We start from the raw sequence: 18,129 nt of genomic DNA, 5'->3' as shown, positions 1-18,129 counted from the left end.
TAGTACAAAGGGCACAGGGCATAGAGTCATGCAGGAATACATTAGCTGCATGCACTCGTGATGTATAGCCTCTGTAAACCTGTTTCCTTATCCTGAAAATGGGGACGTTGTTCCTATCTTGTGATTGTATTATGGATCAAATGAGCAGCTGCTCAACAGAGGTTGTTGGAGAGGTCCTTCTCCACACAGACTTGGGAGGAGATGCTTGTCCTAGGTCCACATCTCATCCAGGTTTCCCGATTTTTTCAGGTTTTCTGCTCAACCCAGGTACCAGTTGACACCCACCCAGTCCTTGGTGTTGCCTTCAGGAGCAGTGGCAAGATGGGAGCTGGATGGGGAAGGGGATCCTAGAGCAGTGGAGAGGAGGAGAGAATGGAATGGCTGGACTTTGAGATGTGAAGACAGTTGGATGGGGAGGAGGTACCATTTGCTGGAACTGAAGGGTTCTCAGTAGGGGCTAGAGGCAGGATGTATCTGTGATATCTGGACCTCTGGGTCCCTTAAGCACAAGGAGACAAGTGTGTGGCAGTGAAGACATTCTGCCTTGGGCCCAAGCCCAAGACAGGTATCCCTGAGCCCTGGGCAGACCATCTGACCTATGGTCAGTGGAAGGACCCACCTCCTCCGTATTCCGGGCCCGTGTAAACGACAGGATACATGCAGGCCTTGACTGGGGCAGTCAGCACCATTAAGTTCTTCCTCTCTGAGGCTTTCCTGAGTTAACACTTCGAGGTTGTGAAGTTGGAGGGCAGGGAGCCTGAGCCAGGAGACCTCTTCCTGTTCAGGCTGATGTACCCCACTGGACGCTGGCGCGGGGCCCAGGTGGGCAGTACTGCGGCCATGGAGAGATCATCCACTTTGAGGGTGAGTGCCTTCAGCAGAAACACAGGCCCAAGTCTGCAGAGAGGCTGCCCAGCCAAGCCACGCCCCACCAGTGAGCTGGCTACTGGGGATAAAGACTGAAGTCCCAGGCAGGGGGTACGTGTCTCTGAAAATAGGGTTTGGGCACTCAGGGTCCCTGGGGTCTCGGGAAATGGGGGTGCGGGATCACAGGGCATAGGACCTAAGCCTGGCTCTGATCCGCACCCCTCTGGCGATCCCCGCAGGCAAGAACTCAGGAGGCTGTGGGCGGTTTCTGGCCTCCTGGGAAGGCAACGTATCCAAACAGGTGCAGCGCCCGCTGCTGTGCGTGCTGCTCCTGTGCGTGCTGCTGCGTAGACGCAGCGGAGTTGACGGAGCGGTGCTGGAGCGCAGAGTGCGCAAAGCCATGGACGTGAACCCACCACGCTATCACGCCACATGCAGCAACTGTGTGCACTTTGCACTGCATCTGCTCGCCCCAGGTCCCAGCCTGGACCCTTGGCAAAGAGAGGGGAGCTCCAGCAGCTCGGTGAGCGTGGCCCAGCTACCTACACAGGACTCATCCCACCTTCTGAGCAGACTAGCCAAAGAGCCTTACAAACGCGCAACTGCAAAATTCAGGCCCTTCCGTCCCCACTCCCTACCCACATCAGTTTTCTCCAAAGCCACCAGAACCAAGCAGACCCACCCACTTGTCTAGGTTATCCCAGTAGAACCTTCCCATTACTCCAACAGAATCTTACCCCAATAGAATGACCTCCAATAGAACTTTTCTACTGAGTCAAGCTCCACGTTTTTGGGCCCCACTCCTTCCCAGGCAGGCCCGCCAATTCTGGCCATGGAAACTTCGGGATGCTAGTCTACAGACCAGGACACAGGCCTTAGGAACTCCTCCAGTCCCCATGCCCAGCTAAGAGACTCCAGCCACCTAAACTGATGCCCCAAATTCGGGCCCAACTGAATCCTCCCTCTTCCCCCAGCCCAGTTCACTACTTTCCATCTGATCCAAGCCCTCCTTCCTTGGGCCTAGGGGTACCTCGGTCTAGGGAGGTACTCACTGGAGGTCTCACATGACTCAGGAGTCCTGGTGGTCACACCAGACCCTCTCTCTTCCTTTTCAGGTGTCAGTGGATGTGGACGTGTCCCCGGATTAAGCATGACCTTGGGCCCTCCTGGGTGGACGTGGAGGCTTCAGAAAGATTCATTAAACTACTTTCCGAAGCTTAATTAGATGTTCACCATCCTCTGTATCCTGTTCCCCATCTCTCTAAGCCCCCAAGGGCTCCTCGGAGCTCCCTGACCTTAATTCCTTAAATTCCGCCACCTCCAGGAAGCCGAAGAGCTTCCTGCTGCCAAGCCAGATTTTGTAGGAAAGGTGAGGCGGGAAAGAGAGCGTCCTTAGGTATCTGAAGCCGGTCCTCGGGTGCGGTGACCCTTTCCCGCTCTAGAACTCCCAGCCTGCGGGCACAGCCTTCTCTCCAGATCTCCGCTTTCCCCCCACGGCGTGGGGGAGCATCCGCTCGCGCGTCTGGGGAGAACGGAGCCCCAGAAGCCCGTTCCGCGGAGGCCAGGTGGTCGGGGGTGGGGGCAGGTGTTCTGCATTCCCTGGAAGACGGTCCCAGCGTCAGTCCAGCTGCCTCGCCCACTTTCAGACCTGGAGATGAGCCAAGTCGCTTTAAAGGGCAGAAGACGCCCTGAAGGGAGGGCATTTCCGAGGGATGGGCGGGGCCAGGCCCTGCTGCACCGCCCCCGTCGCCTCCTCGCGGACTAGCCCTCCGCTGGGCTGGCGCTGGTGCCTTTAAGACCTCAGCGCGCGGCCCTGATTGAGAAATCCGCGCGCAGCCTCCGCCGCCGCACACTGTGGTCTCTGCTGAACCCCTGCCGCGCCGCCGGCCTCGCCAGCCCCGCCCGTACCGGCCCGCGTTCCCTTCCTCGGCTTCAACCGGCCTCCGGCCCCGCAACCTCCTCCTCGGCGAAGTCTTCTCCCTGGCCGCCCCATGTCTGCCGCCCCCGCCTACAGCGAAGACAAGGGCGGCTCCGCTGGCCCCGGGGAGCCCGAGTACGGCCACGACCCCGCGAGCGGCGGCATCTTCTCCTCCGACTACAAGCGGTGAGGGAGCCCGTGAGGAGGCTCGCGGGAGGGCTGGGGCCGGGGCCAGGGCCGGGGCCAGGGCCGGGGCCGGGGCTGGTGCGAGGCGCGCGGGCACCATGGACAGCGCCCGGACCCAGCGCCGCCCCGGCCGCGCCGACCGGAAGCCCGCCGAGCCCCCTCTTGCGGCCTGGAGCCCCGGCCCAGCGCGGGTAGCGCTGGCACCCCGGCCCCTAGGACGCGGCGCGGGGTGGATAGGGGCTGGCGGGGGATGGGCCAGCTCGGTTTGGGGAGGAGAAACACACCGGTTCCAGGTGTTTCTCTGGTTTGCAGCGTTGCGTTACGGGTTTCCTTCCTTTTTCGTGCTAGGCGGGTTGGCTTCCCAAAAATGTGGGGGAGGAGTCTGAGTCAGCGAACTTGAGTTTGAGCCTGGGGCCTCTCCAGGAAGGCAGGCCCTGGATGTGCTTGCACAGCCTCCCATCCTGGCCCCTGCTGCAAATTCATTTCCCCTCCGGCTGGTCCCCATCTCCATCCAATCGTCACATTCCTGCTCCCGGCATTGCCCCTATAGTTCAACTCCACCTTCACACCCTCCCCCACCTTTGATTCTTTCGTTTGTTTCTTCATTTGTTTATTCGTAAATTCTGCTACCAGCATTTATGAAAAGCCAGCTGTGTCGAGTCCTGAACTAGTCACGGAATACAACTGTGAACGTGAGACCCTTCTTGTCCTCAGGTTGCTCTAGAGGGGAGCACAGATAAAGCAGTCAGGGACAGTTGAGTGTAATGGGGGCTGTGGAAGCAGGGAGAGGACCTGGTCTCTGGTGCCAGAGAGAAGGGAGACAGGAGCCTGAGGTATGTTCCAGGCAGAGGAAAGGGCTTTCAGGAAGGTTGAGAGCCATCTGTGTGAGCCACTGGACTGACCAGAAAAGAGGGTGGGGAGGACTCCTGAAGGGTTTTAAGCAGGCGACATAATCAGATTTCTATTTTAGAAGGAACTCAGGCTGCTGCATTGTGGAGAAGAGATTGGAGGTGGGCCAGATTGAGCAAGAGACAAGCGAGGTGGGTCTTGAAGTTCACAGGCCGGGCATGATGGTGACCTAGACCAGGGGAGAGGCAGAAAATTTGAGGCTGTGGAAGAGGAGGAAGCCTCAGACATGATGATTAATTGGATATTGGGTGGGGGTTTGAGGGACAGGGGGAGAAGATGAGGATTTTCATGCACATCTGTGTGAAGAGACCACCAAACAGGTTTTGTGTGAGCAATAAAACTTTTTAATCACCTGGGTGCAGGCAGGCTGAGTCTGAAAAAAGAGTCAGCAAAGGGAGATAGGGGTGGGGCCGTTTTATAGGATTTGGGTAGTCAAATTATAGTCAAAGGGGGTTGTGTTCTCTGGCGGTCAGGGGCAGGAGACACAAGGTGCTCAGTGGGGGAGTTTTTGAGCCAGGATGAGCCAGGAGAAGAAATTTCACAAGGTAGTGTTATCAGTTAAGACAGGAACAAGCCATTTTCACTTCTTTTGTGATTCTTCAGTTACTTCAGGCCATCTGGATGTATATGTGTAGGTCACAAGGGATATGATAGCTTAGCTTGGGCTCAGAGGCCTGACATTCCTGTCTTTTTATTAATAAGAAAAATAACATAAAATAGTGTTGACGTGTTGGCAGCAAAAATTTTGAGGGGGGTGGTATGGAGAGATACTGCTTCTCCAGAGCCTCAAAGGGCTGCTTCGAGTGGGATTAGGGGCAGCGTGGGAACCTAGAGTGGGAGAGATTAAGCTGAAGGAAGATTTTGTGGTAAGGGGTGATATTGTGAGGTTGTTAGAAGAAACATTTGTCTTATAGAATTATTGGTGATGGCCTGGATACAGTTTTGTATGAATTGAAAAACTAAATGGAATTTAGAGAAGGAGAAAAACAGGTATTAAAGGACTAAGAATTGGGAGGACCCAGGACATCCAATTAGAGTGCCCAAGGAGGTTCAGCATAGCCCTGCCAGCAAAGATTATTTATTTACTTTAAGAGGGAGTTAATAGTGGCGGTTTGAGGATAGCACCAGGAGACATCAGTTGTGATGGCTTGGAGAAGCAATGTAAACCAGCAGTGTAAACAAGAGCAGGGCATTTATGAGTAGTTGAGAACGGTGAATAGGAGTATGACTAGTCAGAAGATAGTAGGGATGACAAATTTTTTGGGGCACAGCCAAGTTGATCTGGTGTCTGGAATGAGACTGGGGCCTAATAAAAAGGAGTGTCCATACAGGAGCTCAAATGGGCTGTACCCTGTAGCATTCCGAGACAGCCCCGAATTCTGAGAAGGGCAAGTGGTAAAAGTATTGTCCAGTCCTTTTTAAGTTGGGGGCTGAGCTTGGTGACGTGTATTTTTAAAAGGCCATTAGTCTGTTCTACCTTTTCTGAAGATTGAGGACAGTAAGGGGTATGAAGGTTTCACTGAATACCAAGAGCCTGAGAAACTGCTTGGGTGATTTGACTAGTAAAGGCCGGTGTGTTATTGGACTGTATAGAGGTGGCAAGGCCAAACTGAGGAATTATGTCTGACAGAAGGGAAGAAATGACTGCAGTGGCCTTCTCAGACCCTGTGGGAAAGGCCTCTACCCATCCAGTTAAAGTGTCTACCCAGACCAAGAGGTATTTTAGTTTCCTGACTTGGGGCATGTGAGTAAAGTCAATTTGCCTGTCCTGGGCAGGGGTAAATCTCAGAGCTTGAGGTGTAGGGAAGGGAGGGGGCTTGAACAATCCCTGGGGAGTAGTAGAATAGCAGATGGAACACTGAGAAGTGATTTCCTTCAGGATAGATTTCCACAATGGAAAGGAAATGTGAGGTTCTAAGAGGCAGGCTAGTGGCTTGCAACCTACATGGAAGAGGTTATGAAATGACAACAGAATAGAATGGGCCTGTGAGGCTAGAAGGAGATATTTTCCTTGGGCTAAGAACCATTTGCCTTGTGTGGGAAGAGACTCATAAGTGGAAGTTTCAGTGGGGCGGTAGGTGGGAGTGACTGAAGAGGAGAAAAACTGGCCATGAGGGACAGAAGTTGGAGCTACCTGCTTTTTTAGCTAAGTTATCAGCATAAACATTGCCCTGAGTGACGGGATCTTTTGATGGCCCTTGCAGTGAATGACTCCAGCTTCCTTTGCAAGTAAATCTGCATTGAGGAGAGTTTTTATTAAAGAGGAATTAATGATGGAGGACCCTTGCATAGTGAGGAAACCTCTTTTCGCCCATATAACAGCATGGTGGTTCATGGTATGGAAGGCATATTAAGAGTCAGTATAAATATTGATGCATAGTCCCTTTGCAAGAGTGAGGGCCCGAGTTAAGGCAATGAGTTCGGCTTTCTGAGAGGTAGTGGAGGGGGGCAGAAAGTATATGTGTCAGGTGTGAGGAAGAAAATAGATTTTGGAAGTTATGAGAACTGTCGAGAGTGAGTTGAGCATAGTTTGTGATTTTGAGGGCCTCTAAAAGTATTAAAGCAGTGGCAGCCGCCACACGCAGACATGCGGACTAGGCTAAAACAGTAAGGTCAAGTTGTTTGGACAGAAAGGCTACAGGGTGCGGTCCTGGCTGTTGTGTAAGAATTCTGACTGCACAGCCCTGCACTTTGGCTGTGTGTGATGAAAAAGGGTTGGGATGAGTTAGGGAGAGCTAGTGTGGGAGTAGCTTCTAGGGCTGTTTTTAAGGAACGGAAAGGAGTGGTGAAAGGATTTAGGATCTGTGGAATCAGCTAGGTTTGCTTTTGTGAGTTTATATGATGGTTTAGTCAGGATGGTAAAACTAGGTATCCAAAGGCAGAAGTATCTAACTATGCCTAGGAAGGAAAGGAGCTGTTATTTCGTAGAAGGGATTGGGGTTTGGGAGATTAGCTGGACATGATCAGCAGGGAAAGCACATGTGTTTTCATGAGAATTATGCTGAGATAGGTAGCAGATGAGGAAGAAATTTGGGCTTGACTGAAGTAATGGGGGCTGTCTGTGAAGCCTTGCGGCAGTACAGCCCAGGTAGTTTGCTGAGCCTGATGGGTGTCAGGGTCAGTCCAAGTGAAAGTGAAGAAAGGCTGGGATGAAGGGTGCAAATGAATAGTAAAGAAAGCATGTTTGAGATCCAGAACAGAATAATGGGTTGTGGAGGGAGGTTTTGAGGATAAGAGAGTATATGGGTTTGGCACCATGGGGTGGATAGGCAAAACAACTTGGTTGATAAGACGCAGATCCTGAACTAACTTGTAAGACTTGTCCGACTTTTGGACAGGTAAAACGGGGGAATTGTAAGGAGAGTTTATAGGCTTTAAAAGGCCATGCTGTAACAGGCGAGTGATAACAGGCTTTAATCCTTTTAAAGCCTGCTGTGGGATGGGATATTGGCGTTGAGCAGGGTAAGGGTGATTAGGTTTTAATGGGATGGTGAGGGGTACATGATCGGTTGCCAAGGAGGGAATAGAGGTGTCCTATGCTTGAGGATTAAGGTGGGGAGATACAAGGGGAGGATGCTAAGGAGGCTTTGAACTGGGGAAAAGGGCAGCAATGAGGTGTGGCTGTAGCCTAGGAATAGTCAGGGAAGCATATAATTTAGTTAAAATGTCTCGACCTAATAAGGGAACTGGGCAGGTGGGGATAACTGAAAAGGAGTGCCTAAAAGAATATTGTCCAAGTTGGCACCAGAGTTGGGGAGTTTTAAGAGGTTTAGAAGCCTGGCCATCAATACCCACAACAGTTATGGAGGCAAAGGAAATAGGCCTTTGAAAAGAAGGTAATGTGGAGTTGGTAGCCTCCATTGATTAAGAAGGCGACAGATTTACCCTCCACTGTAAGAGTTACCCAAAGCATCTGTGATGGTCCAGGAAGCTTCCGAGGTGATTGGGCACCATCAGTCTTCAGCCGCTAAGCTGAGAAGATTTGGGAAGGAATCAGTCAGAGAGCATTGGGCCAGAGCTCCAGGGGTTCTGGGAGTGGCTGCCGGGTGAGTTGGACAGTCCGATTTCCAGTGGGGTCCCGCACAGATGGGACAAGGCTTAGGAGGAATCCCAGGCTGCGGGCATTCCTTGGCCCAGTGGCCAGATTTCTGGTACTTGAAGCAAGATCCTGATGGAGAAGGTCCTATAGGAATGCTTGACTGCTGCAGCTTAGGCATTTTGAAGTTCTTGTGTGCTGGAGATGTGGCTAGGGTTTCTCTCACAGTGGAGGCAAGGAATTGCAACTCAGAAATACACTGTTACTTGGCTGCCTCTATTCTATTATTGTACACCTTGAAGGTGAGGTTAATGAAGTCCTGTTGTGGGGTTTGAGGGTCAGAATTTAAATTTTGGAGTTTTATGTAGTGTTGGGAGCAGATTGGGTAATAAAATGTATATTGAGAATAAGATAGCCTTTTGACCTTTTAGGACTAGGGCTGTAAAGCGTCTCAGGGTTGCTGCGAAACGAGCCATGAACTGGGCTGGATTTTTATATTTGATGAAAAAGAACCTAAATGCTAACTGATTTGGGAGAGGTCGGATAAAGAAAAAGGAGCATTAACCTTGACTATTCCTTTAGCTCCAGCCACCTCTTTAAGAGGAAATTGTTGGGCAGGTCGGGGAGGGCTAGTCGTGGAACAAAACTGTAAGCTGGACTGGGTGTGGGGAGAGGAGGTGATAGGATTATAGGGCGGAGGAACAGAAGCTGAGGAAGAATTGGAGTCTGATTCAGCCTGGTGGGGAGCCACCTGAGGAGTATTCTGGGGATGAGGTGAGAGGTCAGATGGGTTGGTAGAAAAGGAAGATCGAAAAGACTCAGCAATGCTTGGGGTTGGGACTGAGGGGACAGGCAGGAGGGAAAGAAGGAGGATTTGGGACGAGTCGCATTGGGAACAGAGACTAGGGAGGGACAGATGTGTAAAAGAATGCCTGAACATCAGGCACCACAGACCATTTGCCCGTTTTACGACAAGAATTACCTAGATCTTGTAGGATGGAAAAATCGAAAGTGCTGTTTTCTGGCTATTTGGAATCATTGTCGAGTTTCTATTGGGGTTAAGCGGCATTGCAGAAGAAAATAAGGCATTTAGGTTTTAGGTCAGGTGTGAATTGAAGAGGTTTTAAGTTCTTGAGAACACAGGCTAAGGGAGAAGAAGGAGGAATGGAGGGTGGAATGTTGCCCATAGTGATGGAAGCAAGGTCAGAGAAAAGAGAGGGTAGAGATATGGAGAGAAGGGGTGGGTGGTGCTTGCCCCCCAGGAAAGTGGAGAGAAAAGAGAGGGTAGAGACACAGAGAGAAGGGGTCAGGGGTGCTTGCCCCCTAGGAAAGTGGAGAAGGGGTGGGGGTGCTTGTCCCCCAAAAAGTGGTGCTTGCCACAAAGGGTGAAGGATCAAGGCAGTCATCCCTGTGGTGATCAGACACCTCCAAAACGTGGGTGAATAATCAAGCAGGCGTCCCCACAGTGATTAAACACCAAGGGAAGACTGTCTTCCTGAGTCCGTGACCGGTGCTGGAGTTTTGGGTTCACGGATAAAACGCATCTCCTCTGTCTCTACCAGAAAAGGAAAGGAACTGAAATTAAGAGAAGGGAGAGACTGAAAGATGGCGCCAAGATTGAAAGGAGAAAGAGGTTGAGGGATAGTGAGAGGGGCTGGAGAAGAGAGTAAAAAGAGGCCGCTTATCCTATTTAAAATTGGTGAGATACTCCTTGGGCTGGTTTGTCTGAGGACCCGAGGTTGTAGGTTGATCTTTCTTTTCAGAGCAAAGAGCAGGAGGACAGGAGATTCATCTCCCAAGGGAGGTCCCCCGATCCAAGTCATGGCACCAAATTTCATGCACGTCCATGTGAAGAGACCACCAAACAGGCTTTGTGTGAGCAATAAAGCTTTTTAATCACCTGGGTGCAGGCAGGCTGAGTCTGAAAAAAGAGTCAGCAAAGGGAGATAGGGGTGGGGCCGTTTTATAGGATTTGGGTAGTCAAATTATAGTCAAAGGGGGTTGTTCTCTGGTGGGCAGGGGCCGGAGACACAAGGTGCTCAGTGGGGGAGCTTTTGAGCCAGAATGAGCCAGGAGAAGGAATTTCACAAGGTAGTGTCATCAGTTAAGACAGGAACAAGCCATTTTCACTTCTTTTGTGATTCTTCAGTTCCTTCAGGCCCTCTGGATGTATAGTGCAGGTCAGAGGGGATATGATGGCTTAGCTTGGGCTCAGAGGGCTGACAAGAATGTTACTCAGGTTACTAGTTCCTGCAACTGGATGGATGATGGTGTAATTGGAAATAAAGATGTTACAAGTAAATTTGTGGAAAATTAATGTTGAGCCCAGCTTTGGACATACTGAGATTGTAAACTCTGAGGGACATATTACCCTATTAGGTAGCTGGATATTACGATTTTGGTTCCAGGAGAGAGATTAGGGAATTATTAACATATATATGTTAATTAAAGCCACAGAAGTGAAGATAACTCAGGGAGAAGGTATAAAATGAGTTCAGACACTGCATAAGTCAGAACCCTGAAGATACCAACATCAGAGGTGACCAGAGAACAGTGGAAAGTGTTTCAGGGTACCCAAGAAGTGAACTAAAAGCTGAAAGAAAACAGTGTAATTTCAAGGAGGGAGTGGTCAGTAGTTTCAATGCCCATTAAGGTCAAATCAAACAAGGAAAAAAAATTATGACCATTGGTTGACAAAGAAGAGCTCAATTCCTTTCTACTCTATTCCCCACCTTCTTCCCTGGGAGACAAATTCTGGCAAAATGTGGAGAACAGGAGCTAGATTATTTATTTCCCAACATTCTGTTGTACATGATTTAAAACATACAGAAAAATGAAATTAATAGTACAATGAACACATGTATATCATATGTCTAGATTCAACCGTCATTGACATCGTGCCATATTTGCTTTATCTAACTATCTATTCGTATACTTTTTTTGGTTGAACCATTTTAAGTTGCAGAGATCATGACCCTTCAACTCCAAATTCTAAATCGGCATCTAAAGCCAGATTTAAATGAATAAAGGATCACATAGGAGGTGAATAGATAAAACAGTAGATGGGAATTTTGCTTTCAAGAAATTTGACTGTAAAAGAGAAAGCTGCTGGAGGAGAACCTCAGTTCAAGGAAGTTTGTCTATTTTGTTATTTTGGGTTTTTTTGTTTGTTTGTTTCCTAAAATGTATGACTCCATGTTTTTGTTTATTGTTAATATTAGACTGGGAGAGCCTCGAGCAAGTTTAACTGCTGATGGGAAGGAGCAATTGGTGAGAAAGAGGCTGAAGGGAAGAAAGGAAGTACAGAACGCTGAGTGATGGGGCGGGGGAGGCTTACTGAGCTGGATGGGAGGTCTAGCCTGGAAGCGGGGAGGACCAGCTCTGCCTAGAGGGAAGAGGGCAGGAGGAGAGGAGAGTATAATGCAGATGGAGACTGGGTACAGTGGCTCATGCCTGTAATTCTAGCACTTTGGGAAGCCGAGGCGGGCAGAGCACTTGAGATCAAAAGTTTGAGACTAGCCTGGCCAACATGTCGAAACCCCCTCTCTACTAAAAATATAAAAATTAGCCAGTTGTGGTAACGAATGCCTGTAATCCCAGCTACTCAGGAGGCTGAAGCAGGAGAATCACTTGAACCGGGGAGGCGGAGATTACAGTGAGCTGAGATGGCACCACTGCACTCCAGCCTGGGCAACAGAGTGAGACTCCATCTCTAAATAAATAAATAAGTAAATAAATGCAGATGGATGGGAGTCTGGGACAGGGAGATACAGGGGATTTCATCTAAAGCCTTTCCCTTTTTTGGGAACCAGGTAGTGAAGCCATAAGGGCAAGGCTGGGAATGGGGACTTGAGGGTCAAAGGGGTTTCAAATACAGTGAATAAAGCCAGCCAGGCCAGGTGCAGTGACTCACACCTGTAATCCCAGCACTTTGGGAGGCTGAGGTGGGCAGATCACCTAAGGTTGGGAGTTTCAGACCAGCCTGACCAACATGGAGAAACCACGTCTCTACTAAAAATACGAAAGTTAGCCAGGCGTGGTGGCGTATGCCTGTAATCCCACCTACTTGGGAGGCTGAGGCAGGAGAATCGCTTGAACCCAGGAGACGGAGGTTGCAGTGAGCCGAGATCATGCCATTGTACTCCAGCCTGGGCAACAAGAGTGAAACTTGATCTCAAAAAAAAAAAAAAAAAAAAAAAAAGCCACCCACCACTGGCAGGCCAGTGGCATTAGAGACTAGTGGGACAAGAGGGCCAAGGATGTGAGCCAGTTGGAGGGATGGACACAGGGGTTGTGGGGGAGGGTGCTAGGAGGAAGTAGAGATAAAAGAAGGTTGATGGGAAGGAATAAATCAAGTATTGGTTCTGGAAAGGCAGGTGAGGATTAAGATGCCTAGGGTCAGTGAGAAGAGGGTATATAAGATTTCTCAGGAGGCTGCAGTCTAATTGTGGTGGTGGGATTGGAGCTGAAGAGGGCATCTCTCACCTCTCTATCAACTCCACTGACCCTCTAGTCCCTTGCCCAGAGACTGGGTGTAGGCTTGGTCCCCCGTCCCTGCCCTTCTGTCCCTCCGGAGGCCTTGTCTCTGAGCAGTGAAAAGGAAACCGGAGCCTCCCTCCCTGCCAGTATCTGGTTACCAAGTTTTGGGGGCGGGCCGTCTGGCAACTATGACAGGAGCCCCAGTGCCCTGGCCAGCTCAGTCCTATCCTGGAGAAGGACCTGATGCAGCGATTCCTTCAGCTCCCGGGGGCGGTGGTGAGGCCCAGGGTCAGAGGGGCCTGCGGAGCTGATCGAGAGGCTGCTAGCCCTGTGCTGGCTCCCGAAGGTGGGCCACCGCCCTGGTACCAGGCCTTGGAGCCTGAGGAGCTTCGGTGGCTGCAGGCCCAGGAGGAAGACACGACCCCAGAAGCATCTCTGGAAGGACCTTGCCCAGAGGCTGGCCAGAGCCAGAGCCAGCCACTACGGTATAGAGGAACCCACAGGAACCCCCTATTCACACAGCCAGGAAGGCTAGGGATGGGCAGCTGCACTCAGCCCAGATATCTTCAGGACCCACCTCCTCAGACAGAGGCTTAGGCTGGCATTTAGGGTCCAGGCTGGGCAGAGAAGGTGGTCAGGGGCACAGTATGGGGGCTGAGGGTATGAGTGAGGAGAGGAGGATAGTAAAATATTTGAGGGTTGAGGTCCCACCTTGACCTTTTTCTCCCCATAGGCCCCTACTGGAGTGGGCTCTGGATGAGGTTTGGGGACAGGATAAAGCACAGACAGGGTTTGGCCAGCCACTGCCTGCCAGTAGACTGGAACTTAGGTGGTAAGAGGTGGCAGGGAGGTGTATATCAAGGGAGGTGAGCATGACTGACCTCCAGTGCCATGCTGGACCCCCTGGCTGGCTCCAGCCACCCCCAGAAGAGTCCCTCAGGCTAGGTCAGACTAGGGGTCAGGTCAGAGTGAGCCCAGTGTAAGGGGATCTGACTATGGGAGATAATGTTTCATGGCCTTAGGGTGTTGTTGTGCCTTAGTCCCTGTGTCTGCCTCTTGGGAATGGAAGCTGGTGGGAGTGAGGATGAGAGGCCCAGGGTGGTCTCACCGTAGGTGGTTGCTGTGGTCTGTGTCAGTGCATAGGTCTGTGTCAGTGCATATTCCACAGTCAATCTTGCCTGTGCTGGCTGCTTTAGGCCCAGTGGTTCTGCCCTCTCTCATTCCCCTTCAGGGGCCTGGAATGTACTCACTAGGCTGGGTGGGGAGGATGCCTTGGAGTGTGTGCATTTGACAGGCACATGTGGCATTTTTGGGTGTGGTGAGGAAGGGAATACCCAGAGTTAAAGGAGATTGGGCAAACTTGGCCCTCCTTCCACGGAAGCCCAGGGAAAAGCTGTCCCAGGGTGACCCCTCAGAAGGGGATCAGGGGACTCCTGGGGCTGGATATATTTGATCTTAGAAGCCTACATTTATCATCAAAAATCTCAACTAGGAGTCCACTGGACCATTTTGGTGAATGAGACTGGAGAGACCAAGTTTGGTCCAAGTTGTCTGTGTATTAGATGTGACTGTGGCGTGTGTATTGGGGGGAAACATGTGTGGTGTGTGTGTCTCTATGGGGGTGTGGGGCAGCAGGGAGAGATCTTGTGATATGTGCCTGTGGGGTACATGTATGGGATATGTGTGTCTCTATGAGGGTGTGGGAGAGTGGGGATAGGTCTCGTGGTGGTATATGTCTGGGGGGTTTGTAGGTGTGTAGGTGAGTTGTGTGGGTGTCCAAGTGTGGGGGTTTGTGTATGTAGAGTTTTTCTATGGTAGGTGTCTATATGTGGGGGAGTGTGTTTCTCCGGGTGTTGTGTAGGCAGGATTTTGTGGGTTTATGTATGGATTCTACGAGTGTCTGTGGGGCCTGTAGGTATGTTTGTATGAGCTGTCCGTGAGGTGTAGGTATGTCTGTCAGGGGACATGGGAGTGTCTGTGGTATATGTGGGTGGTATCAATGTGTAGTTGTCTGTGGGGTGTGTGTACGGAGGATCCTGGGGTGCAGTGTTGTGCATTTGTATCTCAGGGAAGCTGGTGCCCAGCTCTGTCATTGTTCCTAGGCCCTCGGTGCTGCCCAGGCCTACCCAGCTCAATGGTCGGTACCTATGCCCATGCCCCAGGTGTCCTGAGCTCAGCCTCCTACCCACTAAGAAACTCACAGTCTCATCTGTGTTTGGGAGGGTAAGAGGGTGATTATCTTTGGGCCCTGGCCTGACCCTGGGAGAGTAGATGTCCTCGGATTTGGGGGACATTCTCCCAGGTGGGGGAGTTTCAGATAACATGATGGGGCTCGATATTTTCTTCTGTCCTCACATGACAGATAGTGAGGGCCTCAGATAATGCTGGAAGGCATCATCTTTCTATTTTGCTTTCCATAAAAAATCTCTTTAGGAAAGACAGTTTCTAAAATTCTTGGGATAGTGACTTCTTAGTGCTTCTCTTCTCATTTGACATTAGGTACTCACGCATTTCTGCAGCCCTGTGACTAAGGCGCGTGTTGTATCGGGTTCTCTTCCTCTCAGCATTTGTCACTCATTTCTTAGCATTAGCAGCAGTCATTTGCCTCTTTATGGCTGTTACCATGTTCTTTCCTCTCCTAACAGAAAACATTTCTGATTTTCTGTCATTTCTAAATGTTGCATGTCTGTGACTAACTTTGCACACAATAATTTTTTTTTTTTTTAGACGGAGTCTCAATCTGTTGCCTCGGCAGGAGTGCAGTGGTGCGATGTTGGCTCACTGCAGGCTCCGCCTCCTGGGTTCATGCCTTTCTCCTGCCTCAGCCTACCGAGTAGCTAGGACTACAGGCACCCACCACCACGCCTGGCTAATTTGTTTTGTATGTTTAGTAGAGACGGGGTTTTACCATGTTAGCAGGATGGTCTTGATCTCCTGGCCTTGTGATCCGCCCACCTCGGCCTCCCAAAGTGCTGGGATTACAGGCGTTAGTCACTGTGCCCAGCCTGATTTTTAATTTTTATCACTGGTGATATTTCTCAAGCTGAATTCTTGTGCCTGGGTCAAAGCTGTGGGTTACCAGAGTGTCATCTGCGAAATTAGTTTGTGTGAGTCCCCACACACAGCTGCTCGCCACATTTTGGAATTGTCTTGGCAACATATGAGTGCATCAGTTTCATACAACTCTATCAGCTGTATATAGACACATTCTTTTTTCATGGGTTTATTCACAATTCTCTGATCACTTCTTGATCATCCTCTGAGTATGGTTAGGCACATTGTTCACGTGCACAAGGGCATCTGGCCAAGGAATACCAGCCCATGATCCACACATGGAACAGGGAGCAACAGCTCAGGGCTGTGTCTACCTGGAGAGGCATGCAGATGGCAGATGGGCTTGTAGCAGCCCTGACAGTGAATGCTGGAGAGAGACCTTATACATGTATATCAGTTCCTTTTTTTCTTTTTTTGAGATGGAGTATCACTCTGTCGCCCAGGCTGGAGTGTAGTGGCACGATCTCGGCTCACTGCAACCTCCGCCTCCTGGGTTCAAGTGATTCTTGTGCTTCAGCCTCCTGAGTAGCTGGGATTACAGGTGTGTACCACCATACTCGGCTAATTTTTGTATTTTTAGTAGAGATGGGGTTTCACCATCTTGGCCAGGCTAATCTCAAATTCCTGACCTTAAGTGATCTGCCCACCTTGGCCTCCAAAAATGCTGGAATTACAAGCGTGAGCCACCACGCCTGGCCTCTATTTTGAATATTAAACTTTTATTTACCATATCCCAAATATTTTTCCTTTTGTTGCTATTATGGGCTGATTTGTGTCCCTCCAAAATGCATATGTTGAAGTCCTAGCCCCCAGTACCTCAGAATGTTACCTTTGAGGTGATTAAGTTAAAACGAGGTTATTAAGGGGAGCCCTAATCTAGTATGACTGACTTCTTTATAAGAAGAGGAAATTTGGATATAGGCATGCAGAAGGAAGACCATGTGAAGACACAGAAGATGGTTGTAAGAGACAGAAAAACCCAAAGTGTGTTTCTCCTACTCTCATACACACCACTCACCAGAGAGTGCTTCACCTCTGGCCACAAAAATGGGTGGAGATTTCTCCCCACCAACAACCTGTTCTCCAGCGGACACTAACTGGGTGTTCTGTAATTCAAGTCAATCTAGTTTTAGATTTTTTAGGTTAAGGGCTCAGTGCCACAAGACTGCCTTCTGCTTCAGATGCCAATTGCAAGTGGTAAGTTGTCACCTATACTTCTGACCAACTGGCTATAAATCAGGGGTTCCCATGCCCTCCTCCTTGGGTTCAACTCTGTGAGTGGCTCACAGAACTCAGGGAAACTTTATTTATATTTACCCATTTATTATAAAGGATACAGACAAAAACCAGATGAAGAGATGCATAGGGAGAGGTATGGAAGCGGGGGCGCAGAGCGCCCATGCCCTCTCCAGGCACTCCACCCTCCAGGCACCTTCACATGTTCCACAATCTGGAAGCTCTCCAAACCCTGTCCTCTTGGGTTTTCATGAAGGCTTCATGATTGATCGCATCTTTGGCCACGTGATCAATTCAACGATCAGCCCCACTCCCCATTCCCCAGAGGTCAAATAGTGGGATTGAAAGTTTCAACCCTCGGCTGGGCGCAGCGGCTCATGCCTATAATCCTAGCATGTTGAGAGGCCAAGGCGGGTGGATCACTTGAGGTCAGGAGTTCAGGACCAGCCTGGCCAACATGATGAAACCCTATCTCCATTAAAAATACAAAAATTTGCCAGGAGTGGTGGTAGGTACCTGTAGCTACCCCAGCTACTTGGGAGGCTGAGGCAGGAGAATTGCTTCAACCCAGAAGGCGGAGGTTGCAGTGAGCTGAGATTGCACCACTGCACTACTGCACCACTCCAGCCTTGGCAACAGAGCAAGACTCAGTGTCAAAAAAAAAAAAAAAAAAAGAAAAAAGTTCCAACCATCTAATAACAAAAGATGCTTCTATCACCCAGGAAATTCCAAGGGATTTCCATGTCAGATGTTCCTATCACTCAGGAAGTTATAAAGGTCTTAGGATTGCTGTGTGAGGAACTGGGTGGAAGACCAAATATTAGGACAAAAGTTATTCTAGCATCGCTATCGTCAAGAGTTTTAGGAGCTCTGTCTCAGAAATGGGGTATAGAGACCAAATATATATATTTCTTTACAATATCACAAGAGCCATCTACAAGCCAAAGAGAGAGGCTGTAGAAGAAACTAATCCTGTTGACATTTTAATCTCAGCCTTCCAGCCTCCAGAACTGTGAGCAAATAAATTTATGTTGTTCAAGCCACCATCTGTAGTACTTTCTGGTTTTTTTTTTAGAGATAGGTTCTTGCTCTGTTGCTTAGGCTGGAGTGCAGTAGAACGATCATAGCTCACTGTAGCCTCCAACATCTTGGTGGAAGTGTTCCTCCCACCTCAGCCTCCTGAGTAGCTGGGACTACGGGCACGTGCCACCATGCCTGGCTAATTTTTTTATTTTTGTAGAATTAGGATCTGACTGTGTTGCCCAGGCTGGTCCAACTCCTGAGCTCAAGCAATCAATCCTTCTGCCTCAGTCTCCCAAAGTGCTGGGGTTACAAGTGTGAGCCCTGGCCTGTGGTTCTTTGTTATGGTGGTTCTAGGAAGCTAGTATAGTTGCCTTATTTTTCTCATATATTTAGTTTTTAGATTCCAAAGTTTAAAAATTAA

General features: G+C 49.8%; 2 protein-coding genes across 2 annotated transcripts in view; both read left to right on the top strand.

Annotated features, from left to right (window-relative positions):
- Positions 1–2,646: 2,646 nt before the first annotated feature.
- Positions 2,647–18,129, top strand: part of AP3B2 (adaptor related protein complex 3 subunit beta 2) — a 51,133-nt gene continuing 35,650 nt past the window's right edge. The window contains exon 1 of the mRNA XM_050796124.1: positions 2,647–2,971. Coding sequence (XP_050652081.1) covers positions 2,859–2,971 — 113 coding nt within the window. The 5' untranslated portion in view covers positions 2,647–2,858. The remainder of the gene's footprint in view (positions 2,972–18,129) is intronic.
- Positions 14,701–18,129, top strand: part of RPS17 (ribosomal protein S17) — a 157,113-nt gene continuing 153,684 nt past the window's right edge. The window contains exon 1 of the mRNA XM_050796218.1: positions 14,701–14,706. The gene's annotated coding sequence lies outside the window, so the exon portion shown is untranslated. The remainder of the gene's footprint in view (positions 14,707–18,129) is intronic.

This window comes from Macaca thibetana, chromosome 7, assembly GCF_024542745.1.
Source record: "Macaca thibetana thibetana isolate TM-01 chromosome 7, ASM2454274v1, whole genome shotgun sequence".
NCBI classification, from domain to species: domain Eukaryota; kingdom Metazoa; phylum Chordata; class Mammalia; order Primates; family Cercopithecidae; genus Macaca; species Macaca thibetana.
The sequence above is the reverse complement of the archived record's forward strand: the minus strand, read 5'-3'. Positions and strand labels throughout refer to the sequence as shown.